At 43.3% G+C, this 24391-nt stretch overlaps 1 protein-coding gene across 1 annotated transcript in view; it reads left to right on the top strand.

Annotated features, from left to right (window-relative positions):
* Nucleotides 1-857: 857 nt before the first annotated feature.
* The window catches only part of CCN4 (cellular communication network factor 4), a 35793-nt gene continuing 12259 nt past the window's right edge, over nucleotides 858-24391 (top strand). Inside the window, exon 1 of the mRNA XM_057429827.1 lies at nucleotides 858-1149. Within this exon, the coding sequence (XP_057285810.1) occupies nucleotides 1102-1149 (48 nt within the window). The 5' untranslated portion in view covers nucleotides 858-1101. The remainder of the gene's footprint in view (nucleotides 1150-24391) is intronic.

The following is a 24391-nucleotide window of genomic DNA, read 5'->3' as shown; positions in this document are numbered from 1 at the left end:
CTTCCCTTTGCAAGCACTTATTTTCCTTATATTATTCTATCTCAATTTAAGGATAAAAGAGCCATTAAATTATCTAAAATTCAGATTTAGAAGAGTGATGAAAATACTGTGTCTGTGCCTAGGTAAAAGGAGAAAACCACATCAAGACGACCCAGCTAAAATCAAAGTACTCATTAACAGGTATGCAGGTGATCAGAGGGTTTAGCTCTGTTCGGGGTGAGGTTTGCACTACCATGTACCAAGGTAATATTTGTTATGGCCACGGCTGGGTATAATTGTAACTCTATAAGTAACTATAACCATAGCTATAACTATATAAATAATTATAACTAACTATAGTTAGTTATATATATATACTTACATAACTATGTAAGTAACTCTAACTATAGCTGTAGCTATAACTACCTATAGCTGTAACTATAAACTGCAACTATAACTAGATTTAGTTACAATATATAAAGAAATATGTCTGAGCCCAGGAGCTGATGCACACTCTGGTACATTCCACCAGAATCAGGGAAGGGATGTGTAGCATGGCAGGGGACAGTGTGCCCTTCCTTCCCTTTCCCATATGGATTGCTCTGTAAAGATGGGGATCTCAAGGGTGCCAACATACTGCATCCCACAAGGCACACTTGCAGGGCAATTGTCCTTCTGAACATCAAATGAAGCCACTCTTTTAAAAAGATTAAATACATCAATGATCTTGTACGTATTTGAGTGCAAGAGTCTGGGTGCTCCGAGCATTTCAGTGCTATGCTGAAATCGCAGCGTGCTGGAGCACGGCGCTGCAGCTTTCCCTTTAAGAGCCCTTTGGCTAACGGCGATAGACTGAAATGCAGGAGGTGGGACAACACCACACACAAAAATGAAGAAGTGGAGGCAGGAAAAGTTTCTCCAGAGGAAAAATGCAGGGCTTGTCCTTCACCCTGACGTCAGATCTGTCTTTAATAAAACCCCCAAAGAGCCAAGAGAAAAAGGCAGAGTGCCTAGGCTTGGGTTGCCGGTTTGGGATTGCTCTGCATTCCCCAAGGTGGTGTTTCTGTTCAAAACGGCTCTAAAGCTGGGTTCAATCAATGTATTTAATCCCGGCTTCCAGGGATGAGGTGGCTTTTGCCCTGGATTCTAGCAACAAGCAGCATTTTGCAGGTGAGTTTGGAAACTGCAGGAGAGACTCTTCCTCTGCAAACACACTTGGGTTCAATGCACGGTGGGCTGGGAGATCTGAGCGTGGTGCATGTGGGAAGGTGGGCACTGGAAAGGAGGTGGGAGATGTGGGAGCGAGGAGAGAAAGATGATCTATAGAGGAAAGGAAAGGAATAAAAGGAAAGGAAAAGGAAAGAAGAGGAAAAAGGGAAGGAGTAAGGAAATGAATAAGGGAAAAGGAAAGGAATAAGGAAAAGGAAAAAGAATAAGGGAAAGGAATAAGGAAAAGAGAAAGGAATAAGGGGAAGGAAGGTGTGAAGAAGTGTCTCTGAGTTGAGGGATCTGCACAGAAACCTGTAGTGTGGGGCATTTTGTTAGTGTAGGGGTTTATTTTTCCATTTCTACTCTTTCGTCGCTCCTGTTTGTGCTGGGAAGCCAAGCAAGGGGGAGAAGCTCTCCTGTTCCTGCCCGCAGTAACGGGGTGAGGCTGTCAGGGGAGCGGGTCGTAGGGGCCAGGGCAGGTCCCGACGGGCGGCGGTGCCCGAAGGGGTCGGGGCCGCAGTGGTCCCGGGCAGCTCCCGCCGCGGGGCCGGGGCCGCAGCAGGGACCGGGGCTGGGAGTGGAGCCGGAGCCGCAGGTGTGCCGCTGCCGGCACAGGAGGAGGTTGTTTCCCTCTCTCCCGATCTCTGGTCCACGCAGCAGCAGCCGCTTCCCTTCGCCCCGTCTTTGGAAAGACCTGTATGGGGAAGCCGCTCGTTTCAGGAAGGGGTTCGCGTTTTGTTTGCCTTGCCCCGGTGTGTGCCTACCTTCCGTGTAAAATCTCTGGGGGACAGAAACTGGGAGCTGTGGTGCCCAGGACGGTGACTGTCACAACAGAGGGTGGGGGAGATCCTGTCGCGACAGAGCGGCCACGTCAGGACCTTCAGTGTCCCTGATCCTCGTCCTCATCCCCATTCCTGGACACAACTCCAGGCTCAGGGAGCCCTGAGGACCCGGAAAGTGAGGTGGATCCTAAGGGACCCATTTGAGCCACCCTGCTGGAGGCTGGGACAGTCCCTGAGCCAGAGACATGTGAAGCTGTGTCTGAGCATTACTTCTGCTGGAAGGGGGGTAACATCACCCACTTTGCATAGGGGGTACTCTGTTTTGTAGGGCTGCTGGTATCAGGGGTTGGCTTCTGTGTTGCGAGATAAAGCGAGAAAGTGTTACGGGTGATGTGGTGCACCAGACACACCTGTGTGACAGCAGATGGCGAAGTGATAAGTCCTGTGTGAGTGCTGAGATGGATTGATAACGGTGCCTCTTCTAGCAAACAAAATGCAACACAAATAACAAACCTGGCAACAAACAAACAAAGTACCCCTCTTGTGCCCTCTGAGGGAAGCTGCTTCTCTGCTCAGTTTTTGTTGAGCAAGTAAAAGGTCACACAGAGGGAGAATAGTGTTACTAAGGCAGATGAGCATAAGCCTTGTTAATTTTACAGTGGTTGTCCTGGGTTCAACTGATATCAAAGATGTTTGTAAAACATGATGCTGTGGCATAGAGGTATGTGTGAGTGCACACAGACACATGCCTGTTGTGGGGGCAAGTAAGCACAAGCCAAATATTGCTGGGAGCATGTTTGGTCCAAAGAGTATCTAAAAAAGAGTTCAAAACTATGTCAAAAAATAGCCTAAAAAGAGTCCTGGGTCTCTACTGTTTCAATTCAAGCTCTCAGGTGAATGGAGCAGGTGAAGTTGTGCCTGTCCAGAGCACCTCGGGGGCACTGTTGCCTCCTGAACATATACACACAGTGAGTTGGACCTTAGAAGGCTGTGCTTAGAAACCATTGAGTAGGGGTGATTTCTCCCCAGTAATAAAGTGGCTTTCTGTGGGTCTTTTCGACCCCAGAACTGGACTGCGATGAGGGGTTGTTTAGCAGAGGAAGGACACATTTCTATCTGGCATACATAAAGGAGTGGGGAAAAAGGGATGAAGAGAGTGTACAGCATGGATTGATGAGAGGGACTGGGGAGAGCAACTGGGAGGTGGTATTAGTCTTTGTAATACTTACAGGACTTTTGGGAGAAGAGCAGGCTTAATTTGATCTCCTTAAGAGGATGATGTCTGAAGAGCAAGGGATGTTGCAATTGATGTGGGATATTGTGAATATCTCTCTGGCATGTCCACCCTGTTCATTAGAGAGAGATCTCAGCTAGGTCACACGGGTCATAACACACGAGTGCTGGTAAAGCTCTGACACTCATTGTCTGCTGTGTTGCATCTTTGGTGGCATCATCACAACTGTAATAAAGATCTTTCCAGCACTTCAGAGACCTCCATGTAGCATCACGCAGGTCACTGTGCACAGGCAAAAAGCTCTGTGGTCTCCTTGGAGATTTGTCACTCTTCACTTGTATAAAGGAATATGGACAGAAAAAGATGCTCCACTGGGAAAGAGGAGGGTTGACTGTCTGGAATATAACAGGAATATATATGCTTGTTCTAGGAAGACAGAGGAGTTAAAATGGGAAGGTCAGGCAGGTCTCAAAGGGCATTTCAGAAGGTAACTCTCAGGTTCTACCAGATTGTCCCATGTCTCCCAGTACTGAGTTCTTAAACAATTCTATCAACGATGCTTTATTAGGGCCTAACTGCACAGGCGATGGGCTTGGGAAGAGAAAAACGGCTGAGCATAGCTGAGATTTCAGGCACAAGTTTTCAAGCATCTCTTAAAATATGGGTTTGTTTTTTTTTCATAGATGTAAGGGCAAAGACCATGGGAGCCCAAGTCCCATCAACTTGGCTGAGATTCCTCAGTGCCTGAGTCATTTCTGCAGCAAGACTGGATGTGTTGGCCCCTTTCAGTGCTGCACAGTGAGGAATCAGATCCAGGATCTTCATCCCTGATGGCTCAGCAGATAGGAAACCCCTTCTTCAGATGGGTTGAAATGTCCCAAACCAGGGTGGTGATTACAAAAGCTATTCTGCTCTTTGTAGAGAATGAGAAAAGGAGATTAATAGGAAGAACAACATTGGAGGTTTCTAAAACATTTGAAATGAAGGGATGGGTAGTGTGTGGATTAGAAATCTAAAATAAGGAAAGGGGGTAAATGCAAACCTGCAGACTTTAGTGGTGATGAAGAGTAGTAGGTTGAATAGCAAAGAATGGTGTTGCTCTCCCTCACATTAACTAGCAGGTATTGACACTTTCATTTGATATGATGGCATCATGGCATGCAAACACCAGGCTTTTGGCTTTAGTGGGTGAAAGGGAGGAGAAAGATGTTCAAATATGACTTTATATAGGCACCCCTCCTCTGTGAGCATTGATTCCACTGATAATGACCCAAATTCAGGGCTGCCTCAGGCTGTGTGGAAAGTGGTTTAAGAACCATAATGTGTGGTTTTTCCTTCTCCTTTTTATAAGATCTATCGGCACATATGTGAGGCCAAGAATTTCATTTGTAAAATATTCAGATTTGGTGGCAGGAAAAAATGATTACATTTCTTTGGGCTCTTCCAGGCAAAACCACATTCTGACCAAATGTGAACCAAAAAACCCCAACAAGAAAAAGCTACAGATTGATTTATTAATTTATCTATTTGCTTTGCTGGCAGCTCATATGTAGTCTAATGCTAAAGGTTCCAGACACCTTTATTCTTGCCTGCAAAAATCCTTTTGCTCTCCAGGGGAGTTGAGCTGAGGTTTATCTACAGAGTGCTTCTTAAAGAAGGCTGCAGGCTCACAACATGGATACATAGGTAATGTTAGGCAGCATAGGTTCGAAGTTGATGTGTCTTGTCCCTCTATCTGCCCCACCTTGACAGCATCTGGTTATCTGGCTTGATACACTTCTCTTTAGAAGGCTCCTATCCTACATTGCCATTGTAGGATGTCAATTAAAATTGCTCTGGTTATAGCACCTGAAGATTCAGCTATGCAAATAAGTATCTTGTGGGTGCATCATACACAGGGCTTTCCCAAAGCTGATCGTTTTTCAGCCCCCCCCCCCCCCCCCCCCAATCCACTTGCAGAATGAAATCATTGAAAAGGCAATATCCTGAAGGCAGTGCTAAACATGCTTCACATGAATTAGAGCTTGACCCAAGTCTGTTCCTGATGATGATGCCTCCTGAACGCACAAACACACACAGAGTTTTTGCCAAGAGTAGCTTCTTCATACCTTCTCTGTCAACGTTTGAATTTGCCATCAGCTGCCAGTGTGCAACAGCTTCTTTGCCAGCATTAACTAAGCAGAGCTGGGGACAGGAGCTGGCTTCCTCATCCCCTCGCAGTTGAGGCACTGCCTGTTTGCATCCCCTGTGCAGGTCCTGTACCCATTTCGTACTGCAACAGAGCTGCTGCAGTGTGAGTACTTTGTTAGTGAGGCTTCTCAAGGAAAGACATTACTTCAGAATGGTAGCTCTGGGTTTTAGCAAAAGGATGAGATTTACATGGTGCTACGGGGCATCTGTCCTTAGAAAGAATTGTCTATGTACTGATAGGACAAGGGGTAATGGGTTTAAAATAAAACGGGGGAAGTTCAGGTTAACTCTATGGAAGAAGTTCTTTACTGTGAGGGTGGTGAGGCACTAGAACAGGCTGCCCAAAGAATTGGTGAATGCTCCATCCCTGGCAGTGTTCAAGGTCAGGTTGGCTAGAGCCTTGGGCAACATGGTCTAGAGTGGGGCGTCCTGCCCATGGTCTGGGGTTGGAACTGGATGATCTCAAGGTCCTTTCCAACCTAAACCATTCTATGATTCTATCTTCTCCTGCCTTCCCCAGGTGCCATGAAAAGGCACAGGTCAGAAAGTTCAGAAGTCTTCCACAACCACGTGGGACATTTGGCTTCTTTCTTCAGAAGCTCTGGGTTCTCATGCTGAGCTATTAGGAGCTGCTTTAGCATCTTGGCAGTGCTCAGCTTACTGAGAACTGCTCTTTTTGGATGGCCTCAGTGTCCCAGAGGGGTCTTGAGCATTCCTGTCTGGACAGCCCTGGCTCTCACACACAAGTGAAAGTGAAGCTGTAGTATCATGTATGTGGACATTGGCAACATGGCCTGGCAAAAGCTGAACGCCCACAGCTTCAGCTGAAGATACATGTGAGTATCAAACCTGACAGTGTCTCATGCTGTGGACCAGAAAGCAGGGTAAGGTTCCCTCAGCCTTTCAGATTTGTTACCAGGAGGTGCAGGTCAGCACCCTGTATTAATATTCCCCCTGATTTCCCCTTTGCTTTCATATAATATATATCAACCATCCTCATTCATAGGGTCCTTATGTTAAAAGCAGAATTTTCTGTTTCTGTTCTAGAAACTTTTACTTAGAGCTGTCACATGGGCCTAAATGAATTCTACCCATTTATTTTCTTTCTGTGTTCTGATGCCCACCAAGAATCCAGACTCAGTTTCTTGGGCTGGCCTTACAGCACCCAATTTCCCCATCGTTCCCCCTTCCAAGTTTTGTCCCACCTAGGGTTTGTTGCATCCTGAGGTGAGTTACCTTCAGCCCTCCATTGCTGCAGGCTGGCAGCTCTGTGTGGATGTTCTCCAGTGCTGCTCTGGGTTTTCCAGCTGTGGGTGAGGATTCCCTGCACCCTGATGGTCTCCCAGCCCACTGGTCCCTCTGTTATTTATTGTTTTCTCACTGAAACCTTATATGTTTCCCTCTTGGCTGCTGCTTATTCTGGCATCCTGGATGAAGCTTCTGGAGTCCTCTTAATGCCTTATGCCTTCTAATAGACTGCTTCTGGGCTTTGACTTGCACCCTTGCATCTGGGCTAGGTGTGGGAAAGTAGAAGGGAGAAAAGGCATTTTTACCTCTGTGGGTGCCAACAGATGGATCTGCTGCTGTACAAGCAATTTAGCCTTTAGGCTAAAACAGCTGTGCGAGAAGATAACACTTAAGCTAAGCTTTACAGCACAACCTGAATAATGATTTTCTAATATTTGGATTGGTAATGCATTCCAGGACTGTGTGGTCATCTCTGTGTTCCTCTTCTCTTTCTCAACAGCTCCCACATTGTTCTTCTGTTTTATTAGTCTGGGTCTGTCATTCTGCTTAACCTATAAAGCAAATGAGAGATGAGCAATCTGGAAAGCCAAGTTTCATGAACTCCAGGATGGCAAGCAATGAGCCCAAAGGGAAACCTGAGAGGTATTTGCAGAAATAATTGTGGGCTCATGCCTCATCCATGAAGGGTTGTGAGTCATCTGGATCCCGATGCTGCTGTGTGTACATGTGTACAGTTAGGGTGTTGCTGCTATGGAGCAATTCCAGCCCTGAGAAAGGATCTCCTGACAGCTTGCTTTAAAGATTGGGAATGAGTTATAAGAAAAAGCACCTTGTTCTTGGTGATGGGGTAGCATAGCAAGATCACTTGGTCCAGCATTTCACTGGCACTCAGATGAACAGAACTCACAACACCCGTAATGCTTTGGCTGCTTTTATACCTTTTTCTAGAGATGAAACTAACTCCTTCTTCTCAGCCTAAGGCAAACCTGTCCTTTCCCTTCCTACTGAAGTAATCTCCAGTGAAAGGCTTCCAGGTGGATATGAAGCACTGATTTTCTTATTGCATCTCCAGCACACAGCTGTCTAGCTTGACTGAGTTAGTAGCTACATTAGATTTAGAAACATGGAAATATTATATGTAGCATCTGTATACAATGGAAAGAGCACAGTAAAGTCAGCAGTAGTCAAGTAACTTTGTCATTCTGTACAATACCTAAACCAGAACTTGCTCTATGCCAACAGGAACAGTACAAACCACAAAGAATTCACAACTTTGACCAGAATTGCTCTGCATACGCTGTTTGGTTGGTTGGGTGTTATTCTATTTTATGTTTATTTTTGTGTTAGAGGCTAACAAATTTTTAGCAGTTGCACTTTGCCCTTTCTTGAATTTCTGAACACAACTCAAACTTCAATTTCTGAGGGGTTTGCAGTTTTCCATCCTGCTTTCTTTTTTGGTGTTTTGCTACTGAAGCTTCTTAATGACAGGAGACAGCAAGATGAGTGGGAGGTTGTTTCTTTCTCTTGCTGAAGTTTCCACATATCCATATACTTATGCTTGGCCGGTGAAAGGAATATTATAGAGAAAAGAAGGAAGCATGGCTTTGCTGAAACCCAGTTTGGTGCCTTTTGGGGAGGACACCTGAAGCAGTGGATCTGATGAACCGATTTCACTCCATGAAGCAGCCACCCTTGTTGCACTGGGCACTCAACCAATATAGCAGGGCTCTGCAGAGGGTCTTCCCAAGGAAGTGCCATTACTATCTTAAAATCTCTCTTGATTGTGCTCTAAAGGCTTCTGTCATTGCCCCTGACATGCCTGATAAATGGCATCCTTGGCATTGTATTTGCGGTGCAAGAAGTCACTCTGCATCTGTATGTTTTGGATTTGTGAATCCTCCTTTCTGGTTTTTGAAGTCCACTAATATAACCCTGGATGACCAAGCAGGCTATAGCTCACACTTATCACCAGCTTATATCTGCTGTGGCTAAAGGAACTTGCTGTATCTGGGATAATAAGAAGGCAGAGACATTGAAATCCATATGGGGAGAATTAAGTGCTCCTCTGAGCGGCTGGCACATGTACTTGGCTGCCTGCAGGCTACCAGTTCCCTGGGTTTGGAGTAACAGCTGGGTCATTTTAGCTGTTTAGCAAGGAAGGACCAAACCACGGAAGCTGCAGCCAGCACTGTGAATCTACAAATGGATTACACTATAAAATCCATGGTTACATTTTTATAAGAGAAAATAAAAGGTGGAAAAATAATTAGGAAAATATCCGTGTTCCATTAACTCGTTTGGCCATTCAGCAGGTGATTTATTTATAAGCACTGCTGGCAGTGTTTCCTGCTGGATCTTGGTCTTGGAGGACTAGGTCATACCCACAGCATCTGTGTGTGTGGGCTGATATACATTGATGTGAGAGAATGAGGGTGAATTCAGTTGGCTTCTTTCTGTTTTTCTTTTACATTTAACCCTCTGCATTGTTGTTACTGTAGTTAAATACATAATGACATCCCAACTATTTAGCACTGCAATTCATTTATGGAGATCATTCACTATGCCAAGTGTACACAGAATCATAGAGTCGTAGAATGGTTTGGGTTGGAAAGGACTTTAAGATCACCCAGTTCCAACCCCTTGTCATGGATATTTTTAATATTACATTTAATTGTACATTTCTATGAAGCATGGCCCTCCACAAGCTTGGCAAAGGGGTTAAAGAAGCTTCAAGCTGATATCTAGGAGGTAGTAGATTTCTGGAGGTCATTTGACTTATTTTTCCAGATTTTGCACCAAAACCTGTACCAAGCTTCCTCAGTGCACTGGGGTTCCCCAAAGAGGTGGTGTGGTCATGCCCATGCAGGCTGGTGAATTCCTTGCCCACCAAAGCTGCCCAGGTGTGGGTGAGCTACTGAGTCTGTGGTGGAACAATGCATTACGTGCCTGGTTTCAGGCTCAGATATGACACTTCTGCTTTTTTTAGATGATATCCTTAATTCTGTGTGATGTACATATGCAGATATTTATTACAGATACACATATGCATGCACATACACACGTACATATACATATGCATGCTCCCCCCCAGCTTTTTATAGTTTCTGCCAGTTTTTCTATACATATCATATAGGCTGTCTGTTTGCACTTGAGGAGATATTTGTGCCATAGTTTTGACTGTTCCCCCTTTCCCAGCTATATTAAAATACTTTCCCAAACACCATCTGGGAGGCTGGACTATTTGATTAGAGGAGTAAATGGATATTATGGGAATACAGTCGAGAACCCGTCACAAACACTCCGTCCTCGATGACTGTACTGTTTTATAGAAGGATAATTAAAGAATTGCATTTATCTCATTCCCATATGACTGTACGACCATGATCCTCATCTTATTGTTCACCCTGTAACATACAGGGTAATCTCCCTGATAAAAAGTGCCTCTACAGCAAGAACAGAGCAGATACAAATATTTTGGCTTAAAACCTCCCTCCCCATACACTCCCAAAATGTGCTTTTTCTGGCACAAATCGTGTCAGGGGGATGCTCGGCAGAAGCAGGGCTGCTGGGGAGCATCACCACAGCCTTGTCATTTGTGCATCAACACTGCCCTCGCGTGTTGGGCGCTTGGGAGTCCAAACCTGCGCCTAGTTTGCTCCCGCTTGGTTTGCTGTGGGCTGCAGGCAGCCACCAACAGCTATTAGGAGACAAGCAAAATTGTCATTCGTCTTAGGAATTCATCTTTATCCTTCTGGAGGTAAAACACAAAGCTGGTGTTCTCCTCCATGTATGAGAGCAGCAGCATTAACTGCTTAAGGGCTGAAATGTTGCCTCTTTCCATCTTGGGGCTGTTTAGGATGGGAAGTGGTGGTGTTCGTATGGTGGGGTTTTTGGGAGGCATGATGGATATGAAGTCTAAGCAACTTTCTCCTTGTGACCTGTCAAGTGCTTCAGTGCCAGGGTGTGGGACTCAACACGACAATGGGTTGTGGTGGAGCTGCAGTAATGCCTGACCTGTATTTTGAAGTCCATGATCAAAAGGCAGGAAGGAGTTTTGGTGGGGAATTTATTTGTTTGTTTGTTTTATTTGATGCCATTCATGGTATATGGCTCAGAAATGGGCATCTTGTCACTTGGGTGGTTTAGACCTGGGCCCCAGCAGGTATCATAACTGCATGCAAGCATGAATGAATCATGCGTGAAGGCCCCATTTCATCACTTTGCACGGATGCATGAAGTTATAAACTGCTGATCACCACTGATTTGATGTGTTTGAAGGAGTCGGAGAGGTGAAGCACTCTTGTCCTTTTGCAGGCATCGGGTGCATGAGATGGTTGAAAGTCAAAACATGAAGCAACCGACTTTGCTTAACAGACAGCATCTGAGAGTCAGTGGAATTTTGCATCCAGTAAGAACTAAACAACTTAGTTTATTAGCTGTGTGTAGGAGGAGGGATCATGGTATGGTTACAGTGTAGGAACAAGAAATCTAAGTGCTATTTTTGGCTCTGCCACAGACATCCTGTCTGCCTTTGGGACAGTCACTTCATCTCTTGGGCCCCAAACCGAAACAGGGTTATTCAGTAATTTCATCCTTATGAAAAGTGCTGCTTTCCACCATGAGCAAACCCTCCTAGGAACAGAACACGACATGCTCTGCTTGTGAAATGCCACGTGCACATTCCCACCCAGAATGCTGATACCTCCAAGTATATCAGCCTTCACATTTACTCCTTGCACCAGTTATTTTAGGTTCATTCTCTGCCATGTTTTTTTACCAAAGCCCTGAATTTCAGTTCTGTTTCCACTGACTTCAGGGGCAGGAGGGTTAATTCTCCAGCACAATACATAATTTTCCTATACTAATATCTTCACTCCTTTTCTTCTTTTATTCATGAATTTGGAGGTGGTCTCGTTTTCTTGCTTGTAGTTTCCACTGTATTTAATTAAAAAGCAGTGGTTTTATCCCCAATGTCTTGTAAAGTCAAGAGCAAATCTACAGGCCTCTCTATTTTCCTTCCTTCCCCATCTGCAATGTGTTTGGTTGGAGGGAACATACAGATGCTTTCTGGGGGCTTTCTGAGCTTCAAGCAGGTCTGGAATAATGTTTGTAGTACAAAGCCCAGCTTGGCTTAAGAGGTGGCTCCAACCTCTTCTGAGTCCACTCCTTCTCGTCGCCTGAGTTTGCTCTTCATGCTATTTCTGTGCCAACTTCTCAGGAACAGCCTGTTCTCTCTGTTGAGGGACTCGCCACCACCCCTCCTCCTTCCCCATAGCACAAGATGCTGTGTGCAGCCATCACTCTACTGACTGCTCTTGCTAAAAAAGCAAATGTTCCTTACATAAGTTGTTTTGGATAAGCCCACCTCTCAAGCTTCACATGGGAGGCTTAAATGGGTGATCATCTCCCCAGGCTCCCCTTGGAGCTCCCGATGCAATGCTGACAGCCTTGATGCTCTGCTCAGCTACTGCTATGGGCAGCCAAAAGGTGGGTGAGAGAACATCATGTTGTTATCACATCAACATCAAGACACATTGGTTCCTGGGGGTACAGCGTGGGGCTGACCACACAGTTAAATCTAGACTAGGGACCTAGGTGTCCGCTCACTCACAGCCTCAGGCCATTTGCTCTTGATACCGGGCTCCAGAGCAAACGCCTGTTGTAAAACTCTGTTGTACTGCAATGGCCATGTGAATTTACATGAGTTAACCGCCTTTATCCAGGTCTTGTAAGCCAAATATTCTGGGCCAAGCCCTGCTGATTTTCAGAACAGGGAAGTATTATGTTCCTAGCCATGAGTGAGCAGCCAAGAGAAGGATCCTTCCTGTAGCAGGTCTATAAATGTGGTGCTCCATGGAAACCCAGATGTAGAGGAATTGTCCATGACAACGTTAGGAAACTTGACAACTGTGAGAAAACATTGAGGGGAATATTTTGAATCTAGATTCAAGGTTTTATTTAAAGAATACTATCAAGGAGTCTAACTTTAGAAAGAAACTTCAACTCGGAGCTGCAGAGATAATCTCAATGTGAATGGGAACTTCCTCATGAACCACAGTTCCATGCTGAGCAAGCACTGTTTTGGAACAAATTCATTCTTTAATTCCCTTCTCACTAACATCAAATAAATCTATATGAGGTAGTTGAATAGCAGTCATTCTGAATGACCTTAATGTTGTGAACGTACCTGCTGTCTCTTAGCAGTTACCCTGGCTTTTCATCCTCTGCCTGTGGAAAGCCCCAGTGCTTTTCTGTGTCTTTTAATCTCTCAATATTTTGTGGTCATCTTACTTCCTTTTAATACTAATAAAGTTTAAGTGATGTACAGTCCATACAGGTTACACTTACCTTTTACCAAACTGCTACCCCTATGGATTATCTGATGCTATTAAGATCTACTGCATAAAATGACAGATCAGCGTTTCCCTTGAATTGGGTAAAACCTGAAAAAAAAAAACAAATTATGGATCTAAATCATGCTGAAAGATGAAAATAAGACACATGTATCAGTGTGAATGTAAAACCCAGGCACCCTTCTCTGAGAATCCACTAAAAAGCAGCAGTATCTGTTCCCTTCTGGTTTGGGGAGTTAGTGGCTGTGGGCTCTGTAAATATATGGTGTGAGACTCTTCTCCCCAAAGGTCAGCCATAAACTCCCCTCAGTGCAGTCTGCAGCAGGCTTAATATTGTTACTTGTTGTCATACAAAATGAATGTATTCGGAGAAAAAGTTGTTCCTTCTCATTTTGCATCGGTCCCTTTGTAAAAGGTTTTCTGGCTTGTGTTTCTGTGTTCTGACATTGTCCCAGGCTTACACGGTACATAAACAGTTTCTATAACAGAAATAGGGGTAAGCCCTTGTGTATTAAAAGTTAACATGCTGAATTCAACTGTTTTCTTGGAAAGCTAATAGGATCTCTGTGTAGGGTCAGGAACCTGAGACCAGATTCACACCAGTGTTCTTGTATCTGTTTTTCTCTACACTGTGTCTGAATCCAAATTCAAACCCATGAGACGTGGATGCTCCTCTGAGGCTGTGAGCTTGGCTGGAGAAATGGAGAAATAGGAAATCAGAATTATAACTTCATATGGTTATTTAGCCAAGGAGAACAGGGGACAGAGGAGAAAAGTGTCCTGCACACCGGGTGAAATGTAGATGTGTATGTTGAGGGATGGACAGCCATGGGAGCCCTGGACCACAGTGATCAGGCTGCTTCTGTCTCAGATCGACCTTAGGACCTGGCAGTCATCCTCAAGCCAGTAGATTCCCACTGTGTGAGTTCTTTGAACCTGGAATAGGCTTTATTTCTTTGTGGTGGCTTAGCAAGTGGATGACAGCACTGATAGGTGCCACCGGGCTGCCAGCACAATGGAGCCTGCTCTCTTCCCTCTCTGTGCTTTGTTGCTACAGAAGTTGCACAGTCGAGGTCTTTCTCTTTTGAGAAAAAACTGTTAATCTCAACTGTTCATCTCCTCAGTACATTTGAGGGAGAAAAGGACAAGTTTGAAGATGCACATCTGACTCCAGATTCTACTTCCCTATTGATACAGCTGTGTGTTTCCTACTGGATGCCTCAGTAAACAAACAGTTTAACCCTTCATATCTTGCAGTTGTGTTGCTTCAGCGTCACTGGTTTCTCTCCTTCAAGAAAATGTCACTTGTTGTCTTTGTCCAGAGCAGCCTTTTTTTTCCCTTCCCTTCTGTTTTTTTCTTGCACATCCCCACACATTTCACATCCTGTTGTGGTTTAACACTATTAGAAAAGAACAGGATTTCCTCTTGCTTTTGGTGAAAACACTTCTTTCCTTTGCAAGCCCTGCTTTCTGGTGTGCGTTCATGGAGGAGAAAGTCATTATACCACCCAAGTTTAATTCATAGTGATTAAAATACAATCAATAAATTCCCTGGCAAGGGCATCAGCAGAAGGCCCATGTACCATAATTCTGTAAACAGAATTTCTATGTGTGAGAAAAGAAAGTGTCTACCAGATTCAGTGTGGGGTAAATTACACGCCAAGGGTATTTCATCCCCTCAGACCAGAACAAAATCTCTATTAAAAAAAAATCGTAGAATAGTTAGGGTTGGAAAGGACCTTAAGATCATCCAGTTCCAAGCCCTCTACCATGGGCAGGGACACCTCACATTAAACCATGTCACCCAAGGCTCTGTCCAGCCTGGCCTTGAACACTGCCAGGGATGGAGCATTCACAACTTCCCTGGGAAACCCATTCCAGTGCCTCACCACCTTTACAGTAAAGAACTTCCTCCTTATTTCCAATTTAAACTTGGCACTGATCTACTGAGTGTCTTGCAAATGTGGTAGCTGCTTATAACCAAAGCTGCAATCTTTTACAACACTGGACTGGTGTTTTGCTCAGGGACATTTTTGGAGCCATTGTGCACATGCATTTGATTGCCAGTGGTTTGTATTTGTTGACTAGCTCTAAATTAACTTTATTGTGCAAATCATCTGACTTACATTAGCACTAATATTCTTTTAAGCATTTGTATTTTAGTCATGCTGTTCTGGCTGCCATTTCTCCTTTGCAGTGACTGTGAGAAGTGAACAAGATGCATCCATGCTCAAAAACCATATGTCTGTGTGGTCCACATTAGGAAGGAACTGCCACTAAAAGCAAGCTGCTTACATTGGCTCCTTTTAATATTCTTATTTGTAACTATGTCTTACTGCATTGGAACCTCCATGTCCCGGTCAAAACTGATTTCTCCCACTCTCCTTCTTTATCCAGCTTTATTCCTAGATAAACAAAAGTGGATAGGTCTCATGAGAAGGCTTTTTCCTTGTTTGTTTTTTCTGGGGGAAAGCTGATCAGAAACCATCTTGGTTGTGTAAGACCCAAGTAGCTTCTACATCCATTGAGAAGAAAAGGTTTTCATCTACTTTTAATGGCATGAATTGACCCTCAAATGGTTGTATACCCTAAAACTTTGCCCTCCTGACGGACCTGAAAGCAACATTTTGTTTCCTTTGTTAAGAAAGAAGAGGTTGGTTGGTTTGATTGTTTGGGAATATAGCTCAGGTGATGTTAATGACAGAATTCCAAAAATCAATAATAACAACGTAAAAACACTTCATGGTTTTCCATGTTTTATTAGATGCTTTCTTTGGAATTGATGTATTTTTTTTTCATTTGACTAAAAGCAGTGATGGTGTTGATTTCTAACATGATCCTGAGATAAGTTAGAGTATAGAATCAAAGAATCATAGAATAGTTAGGGCTGGAAAGGACCTTAAGATCATCAAGTTCCAACCCCCTGCCATGGGCAGGGACACCTCACACTAAATCATGCCACCCAAGCCTCTGTCCAACCTGGCCTTGAGCACCACCAGGGATGGAGCATTCACAGCTTCCTTGGGCAACCCATTCCAGTGCCTCACCACCCTTAGAGTAAAGAATTTCTTCCTTATATTCAATCTAAACTTCCCCTGTTTAAGTTTTAACCTGTATCTTATGAAGAGCTCATTTACCTCAGACAGGTACCAACTTTAAGTGATTAGCTTCATACTAGATGGCATTCAGTTCATGTACTTCTGATGTCCTGTGCATATGCCTTAGGCTCAGGTACTGTATGGCATTGTACACCTTACTGAGACTAAGCTGAGGAGCCATGTGAGAATATCACTCGATCTCAGTTTCCCAGTTGTCAAAGACAGAGGATTCATCATTCTACCATCCTCTATCCTTTTATTAGGCTATGAACTGTTTGGCCAGGCTTTTCTCTTGTAACAGTTCATAAAAAATCTCAACACAAGAATGTCTTGGATCTGGTACATCTGATGATGAGTACATTGAGTGTACTCAATTTATGGTCTCCACCTTTCTGCTTACAAAATCCGTGTCCTCCTATATACTTCAGGGTCTTGGCCATCATCTAGAAAAGCTAACAGGTTCCAGATTTGTTCACTGATTTCTTTAACCCTCATAGCTTTAGCCCTTATGATCTCCAATATCATTTGTGTGAAGGGTCTTTGGCAAGTAATGTCTCTGCTCCACATGTTGAGCTAGTAAATGCCTTCAGTTAGGCTGGGCTTGTTCCACGGATTTGGAGCAGACAAGCTTGGCTAAGCCTGGGATAAGGAGGCCTCTAGCTAATCACCACACTCCTGCTAAATGATCTCACTGTAAATTTGGCAAGGTTTTTTGTGCTGATCTTGCTTCAGTTTCTAACATGAGCTTATACAGTGATTCATTTCTCTAGCTTACGGGTCACCATGTTTCTGGCTTGATGACTACCTGGTGTGCATGGGTGCAGATTTCCTTCCAGCCATATGCTGTACATTTGAAGAAATCCAGAGGTTGCAGCAGCATTTCTATTGAATTTACTGGGTTTATTTAAAAGTCTTTAGTCTTTTTGTGTGTGTGGTCTTGTTCTGTGGATTTTTGCTTGTGTGTCAGAAGAAAGAAGCTCAGAAATGTGTGCTTAGCATTCTGCTGCTTGTCCTCTTATACATCAGATATCACTGTTGCAAAGGACTTCACATTTCCTTTTTGAGATTCCTTTTGGCACATTCTAAAACACAGTGACAAAATATATAATTAAATCTGTTGGGGGGATTTTAAGAGGCAGTTGTTTGACATTGGTACCCTGTGATATAGCTAAAAGTTTGATACCAGCTTGAGGAAGAGAACAAATCAGGAAGACAATGTGTCCCCAAAGAATGCAATACTTCAATTCCTTAAGGAAGTGATTTAAAACAGCATCTGCTCTATGCTGTGCATCATTTTATACATTCCTTCAGATCCCTGAACCTGAAGTAGATTATGTGGATAAATGTTTATTTGTGTGTGTCAGTTTATAGCACTCATACAAATGTAATAGGAATAATGTCTGGGATTTTGAAAGAAGCAGAAGGAATTTACACAATAGCAAAGACAGAAAACCATTGGAAGTAGAAGTGTTGTTCCTGCCCCACTGCAGATGTGATGAGATGCCCATAAAGTTTGATGTAGAAGGTTCCCTTTCCTTCTTTGTGCGCACTCTGGTTTCCATGTTCATGGTTCACCCCCCACCCTGTCTCAACCACTTCATTTAAGTTTAACTTGCAGGGAGTTTTGTGGTTTGTCTTCTTGACTATGTGACTGTCTTTTGCCTCTGTATCCTCAGTGTGATAACAACATTCATTCACTTCCCACATATCTTGTCACCCCTGCAGTCCTGTTTTCAAGATTTCCTGATGCCTGGCGCTTGTTCAGAACATCAGTTCAGCCTTTTGCTGTCTGGATGCATCCCATACTCTTCAACCTGTGTTTCCCTTCCTTAATTAAAATACTATTGTTCCTAGCTGAGTAAGTTTTTAACACCATAAATACTTCTTTTCCCCCCATAAGTTTTCTCCTAGCAGACTTTGTGCACAGTTGCTGATGAAGAGGGTGCAGCTTTTGCCATCTCTTTGGTCTTCCCCATATTTGTCCAAATTAGTGTAATCAAACCCATTTACCCAATCCCCAGAGTTTTAGAAAATGGTCTGATTTCTATATACACAGGTAAAGGCTCCTTTTTACTGCTGTAGCCTTGTAAAAGAAAACTAAACTCTCTGTATTTGCCATAATGTTATTGATAGCTCCATGTCATCCGTGCCAGTCAGAGGAACTCGTGTTCCACTGTCTGGGTCATTGTGTTCTCTTTCTACCTTCATGTACTGAGCACCAGTGATTTAATAGACTCCTGAGAAGATGTTTCTGGTTATGGGAAATTCAATGCAATAAGAAGTGTTGGTCCATGATCTTTGGAAGCTAATTTGTTTGTTCTCATAAGATCTCATGGTGGTGCTATCAGCTGAACTTTTCACAGTAGAAATGTGAAAGTATCACAAGGCCTCCAAGTACAGCAGTATTATATGTGTTAAGCAAGGGTCAGTGGGGTTTCTGGAGGCTGTGAGGGAGGTTCATCTGCATCTCTCGTTCACTGAATCTCTTGTTCCCATTCTGTCTGGTTTGAATGGGACTTGATCTTGGTCAAAGGAGATTTTATCCAGTGGTGAATCTGGCAGGTTCTTCCTCTTCCCACCTTCCTGGTAATACTTTTTCTACTTCTGGATAAAAAGATCTCCTCTAATGTTCTCTCATCATTTGTGAACTCTGTATACTGAATATTTGCTTCAGCAGTTAGCTGGCAGGAGCAATAAGTGTCTCAGCCCACAAGAAAGACAAAGGGGGTCACATTTGTTTGCTCCACATCCTCATGCCCTCAGGCTGTCTCTGTAGTGGGAAGCAAAAGTGAAGATGGAGCCAGAAGTGCAGTAAAGCCGAGCTGGGCCATGCAGAGTGTTGGAGATCAAGGCACAAGACAATAAGCCAGACCAAGGCAAGCACAATACGGTAATAACATGGTGGGGTTTGGCATTGCTGGCATTTAGAATTGCAGTATCACTATTACTCTTTTCCACTGCTCAGTGTAAGATCCAATCTGATGATACCCCTCTCCCACTCTGGGTTTCGGTGGTTTCCTTCTCTGGCTCTCTAGAAACAGCCTCAGGCACTAGTCAGACTCTGGTTGAACATTTAGATTCCATGATTCTGTAGAGAAAATCCACTTTCTTCACACAAGTATGGACAGACTATATCCAGATGACCAGGCTGTGGTACTGATATCGATGTCTTTGCCTCAAATGTACAAATGCGGCTTTTCTGATCTCTCTGTGCACACAGAGCTAAATCACTTCATATCCTGCAAGAGGATTTTGCCATGATTTTGCCTGGCAAAAGATAACTGATACCATTCCAAGATGGGTCATAGAATCATAGACTAGGTTGGGTTGGAAGGGATCTTCAAAACTCATCTAGTCCAACACCCCTACAATGAGCACGGACACCTTCAACTAGCTCAGGTTGCTCAGAACCACATCCAGTCTGGCTTTGAATGTCTCCAGGGATGGCTCATCTGAAAGATGAAGATTTATTATGCCTGGAATTGATATCGGATGTTTAAGAGAGCAAAGTATGTGGCAGCTAATAAAGAATTGGTATTTCTTCCTAATGTTCTGCAAGCAGACTCTGAGTTAGTTTCATGTCCTTCTAGAGTGCTCAAAAGTCTGACATCTTCTGTTGACCCTAAGGACATTGCTGATCTATGTCTTCCATCTGCATCCTTTGTCTAAAAGATCTCATAGCATACTATAAGGTACATTTACCAAGATGTTCCATGCTCAGTGCAAAAGTGTCCTTTCATGATGGAACTCTTTACTTGGAGATGTTGCTGTTTATTCAGATAAGTTGTAGGCTCCATCTGGTTTTCACTTAACTATAGAGATGTAGCAATGCAGTCTTACTGCTCATGTTTCATTGAGAGTCTTGAGACGGCTTTGATGCAGTGATGCAACACTATATTAAATGGAAGTTATGGATTTTTGGATGAGGCGATGTGTGCCTTGTGTTCCAAAGGGGCCATTAAAGTAGCAGCAGCTTCTCTTTCCTTCCGTTATCTTGAAATCTTCCAGCTACAAAACCAGATTTCTGATAGGTTTCCTGTTGTCAGATTAAATAATAATTAGCTGCCAAACAGCATTTTTGGCTGTTCTCATGGTATGAGAGGGGATGGACCTGCAAAGTCAAATTCTTCTGTCTGTATTAAATGCACCATTTAATAAAAAGATTAGGTTTTATTTCTCTGTGCCAGAACCAGACTTTAGGTGGCACCACACAGGACTGAACTGACGAAGGCATCTCGTTGGTTGTTTAGGTTTATGGGCATATTCCACGTGTGGTTTTGGCTAGCTATGTATTCATAGGCTGCCAGAAACACTGCTTGTCAGTGCCTTCTGGAGGTCTTTAATCCAACAACTGAGGATGGAGAATTCAGAGCATCCCTGGATGACCTGTCCTGGTGCTGCACTGCTCTGCTAGTGAAGAAGTTGCTTTCCTGGTGTTCCAACTAAACATTCTCAACTACATCTTGTGACTGCTGCTCATTAGTACACTCTCTGCTATCACTGAGGATAGTACTAGACCATCCATTAACCTCTTTGCTAGACTACCCAAGCCCAGCTCCCTCAGCATCTTCTCCTGGGTGATAACCTTTAGGTCTCTGACCATCTCAGTCCCATGGGAGGAAGGTGGCTCCTTAAAGGAAATAGGGTTGCGTAAGTCCCTCAGTTCATCAGCAGCTCTAGGGTAGGACACATATTAGGTCAAGCAGAGCAAATCTTGAGATTTTAAGATTTGAGAGTTTAAATAACAATGACATTTTAAAATGAAAGGTTGTTTTAAGTCAAAATGCTCCACACTGGAACAGGAACAGAAAATTGTTGCTACTTGAAAAAGCAAATTTATATTTTTATTAGAAAAATCATGAAAACCAAGATTATTTTGAAAAATGCTATGTCCTCTGCGCTCTTCTTGATGTGAAAAAACAAGCAACCAAGCAAAGAAACAAAACCAAACAACCAAATAAGTGGAGCTTTTCAATTTTGCTTACTTTACTTCTTTTGACCAGGTTGGGGCAGAGTGTCCCCCAAGGCAGTAAGAGGGTAGGACCTTAAAATCAAAGAATAGTTAAGGTCGGAAAGGACCTAAAAGTCATCTTCCTTTTGATTTCAAGGCCATGACTGAAAAAGAGGAGATGAGCAGATGCAGATCATGACTTCTTGCAAAGTAAAACCTCTGCCAAAGCAGACTGGGAGCTGGATCTGTGATACTTCTTTTATAACTCAGCCTGCGGTTCATATGTCAACATCTTGTTCTGTACAGGTTTAAGAGGGTTTGTAACTCTATGACCATGACCTTGGATAGTCCAGATGCACTTTCCGCTTTCCTAAACTTGAAGTCTGTCTGCTTGTCCCTTCTGGAGGCTTTTCTCATTGCTCTCCAGATGTTCTCTGTTACTTTTCAGACTCTAGTTCAAGCTGGTTTCGCTGGATGAGCTCACTAACTGCACAAACACAACATGTGCAGAGCAAGACATTAAAATGTTCTTTGAGCCCAGGAATTACGCTGTTTAATGTCCCGATTAGTGGAATCTGTGGTGGCAGTGTGAATTTGTTAATGATGTCCAAACGTTTTTAGGTCACCCTATTCTAAGCAAGTGCTGCTTTTACTGGGGCAACACTTACGAAACGTCAGGTTTCTTTCTAACAGGGAAGTTCTTTCAGTCTGAAAACTGTGAAGAAAATGTGAGGCCACACTGAGTCTGCCAGTATAAGCAAATCTTTGGCAAAAAGGGGAATGTATGTAATCTTTATAATTGTTTAAACTGAGTTAGAAAAGACTATTCCAAACATCTGCTTACATTCTTCCCACAGTCACATTTCCCAAAATAAAGTTATGGGAAGCTGATCGTTCATCACTCATATATCCACAGAAATATTAATGCCTGACTCACTGTGGGTATTTTATTTTCATGGGCTGTTGGATGTTATGCTTCATGTAGAACGTTCCATTCCGCTCAGCCTACAGTGCACAGCAAGAATAAATCCAGCTGGTGCTTGACATCTATAAAACTATCTTATATTTTCTGGGTTCAGAGTCTGTTATTTTTCAGTATGTTCTGAAGATTTCATGTCTGGGATCAATTTTAATGAGGTACCTAGAAGCTCATGCATACTCTGGGGAATCTGAACCCCAAACAACCATATTTTCCTCTTACCATGCATGATTTGATTTATATCTCTGTCCTGATGCTAGCTCGCTTTTTACTAGTATTTCCTTGTGATAGTTTATGAGCAGTCATGGGGACTCAGGGATTTGCAGCAAGAGCATGACAGCAAAGAAGTCCTGATGGTACTGTGATTACTGCTGATCTTGCTGTAAGAACTGGCTCTGTGGTGACCCATCTGCTCTGGGTGTAGTAATAATGCAAATATTCAGCAATATTCAGCTCAGAAGTTCCAACTAAGCAAGATCAAGAAACAAACTTCAGCTCCGAGGATCTGGTTTAAGCTTGCTGATATAAGCCAGGTCCTGTTTATCATTGCTAATGTGCCCATCCCTCTGACATACATTCGGAGTTGTTAACCTCTGTCCTCGGGTGAAACTTAGCAACCTCTATGCTTGCCCTGAGGTGCAACTGAGGGATAGAAGGTTGTGTGGCTTTATTTAATAGATTATTTGGATTTCATTTTTGCGTTTCATTTTTTACTTCCTTATTATGCTCTAAGCTCTGTGCTCCCCTGGGATGTTTGCACCTTTGTGAATGTAGAGGTGAATCTCCTGGGACGTTTTGGTTAATGGGAACGTTTAGGGTGGTACGTGCTGTCGGAATTGGCTCTACCGGCATTTCTGCTTGTGTTGTCTGTATCGTTCAGCCAGTAGGTGGAACCAGGAGAAAGCAGATGTGCCGTCTGGCTGAGAGATGCGAGTGCAGTGTCTTTCCCTGGGAGATGCATCCCTATGGGTCCACTTAAAGCTCTGTTTTTAACTTCAGCCTCCATGTTTAGGACAGACAAACTAAAACATCTGGAGGTATGTCTAAACAGTGACAGGTTGGCTGCCCAGAGAAGTAGTAAATGCTCCGTCCCTGGCAGTGTTCAAGGCCAGGTTGGACAGAGCCTTGGGTGTCACGGTTTAGTGTGAAGTGTCTTAGTAAGATCCTTTCCAATCCAAACCATTCTGTGATTCTATGATTCTATGATGTGGTCAGGCCTCGGTGCACGCACTCCCACCAGTAAGGATGCTTGGGTCAGTCTGCAAATCATCTGATTCGATCACATAGTAGCAAGGAGAATGTTTTACAAAACTTCCTCTCTGACCATTTTGCTTTGTGAATGTGTCAGAGATGGAGGACAGGGGATAATCCAGATTGCATCATATCCCCCATCAATAACAGCTGGCATTTGCTCAAAAAGTCAGTATCAGAAATGTAGGTTAAAAATATTACTTTCATGTGTTAGACAGTCAGAAATTAAAAGTAGTCCACCCAATGGCATGTGCCCTGAAAAGCACAGCTTGTGCAGCTATGAGCGAGCTCAAAAGTCCTCCTTTTAGAGTGAATTACCACCAAGGAGGTGATAAGGTCCTATGGTTTGAGCGGACCTCTCTCTGACAACTTCTCCTATCCATTTCACCAGCTCTGCTAATAGCCGGAGGAGTTTAATTAAGAACTCGCAGTCCTCTCTGGACTTTTTTCACATCAATAAACTGAAGGTGAAGAGCATAGATAGCTTCTCCCTACCTTCACTCAGTTCATCATGATGAGAAAAATACTTGGAAGACAAAAGCTGTAACAGTAAGATAATGCAGTACTGCAGTGAAATCAGTATACATGGATATATTTTTAAACACCTGTAAAAACTGGAAGCAAAGGAATATATTTCAATGCATTTACGGCTTTGCTGCTAAAGGCAAAGTTTGAGGTTTCCTAATGCATTACGTAGAAGTGCTGCTGTATTTCTGTCTGGCTTGCAATTTGGACTGTAGACACTATTTTCAACACCATCGCTTGGTCTTTCTAGTTTCCAAAACTAAAACAAACTTACAATTACAGTATTTTCCAACAAATTGAAACCATACTTTGCCAGTAGGTAGAACATGCTACTGAATAGTCCTATGCATTTTGTATCTTTAAGACTTGGATAGTAAGCCTCATGGCTATTAAAAACACTGAATTTGTGGTGATGTTGGGTACTAAGTAATGATGTTTTTATTTTCTCCTTCTGTCTTCTTGGATGTGAACACAGAAATCAGCTGGGAATTGTTGCTAGTGAAATAATACTCTCTGCAGATGCAAAAAGAAAGCCGTTTTGGAGCTTGCCAAGCATAAATCAGGAGCGACTTTAATAGAGAGTTATCAACCA

Source organism: Pezoporus wallicus, unplaced genomic scaffold (genome assembly GCF_028554395.1).
Source record: "Pezoporus wallicus isolate ANWC-B61680 ecotype Strahan unplaced genomic scaffold, APGP_CSIRO_Pwel_v1 contig_7545, whole genome shotgun sequence".
NCBI classification, from domain to species: Eukaryota; Metazoa; Chordata; class Aves; order Psittaciformes; family Psittacidae; genus Pezoporus; species Pezoporus wallicus.
The sequence above is the reverse complement of the archived record's forward strand: the minus strand, read 5'-3'. Positions and strand labels throughout refer to the sequence as shown.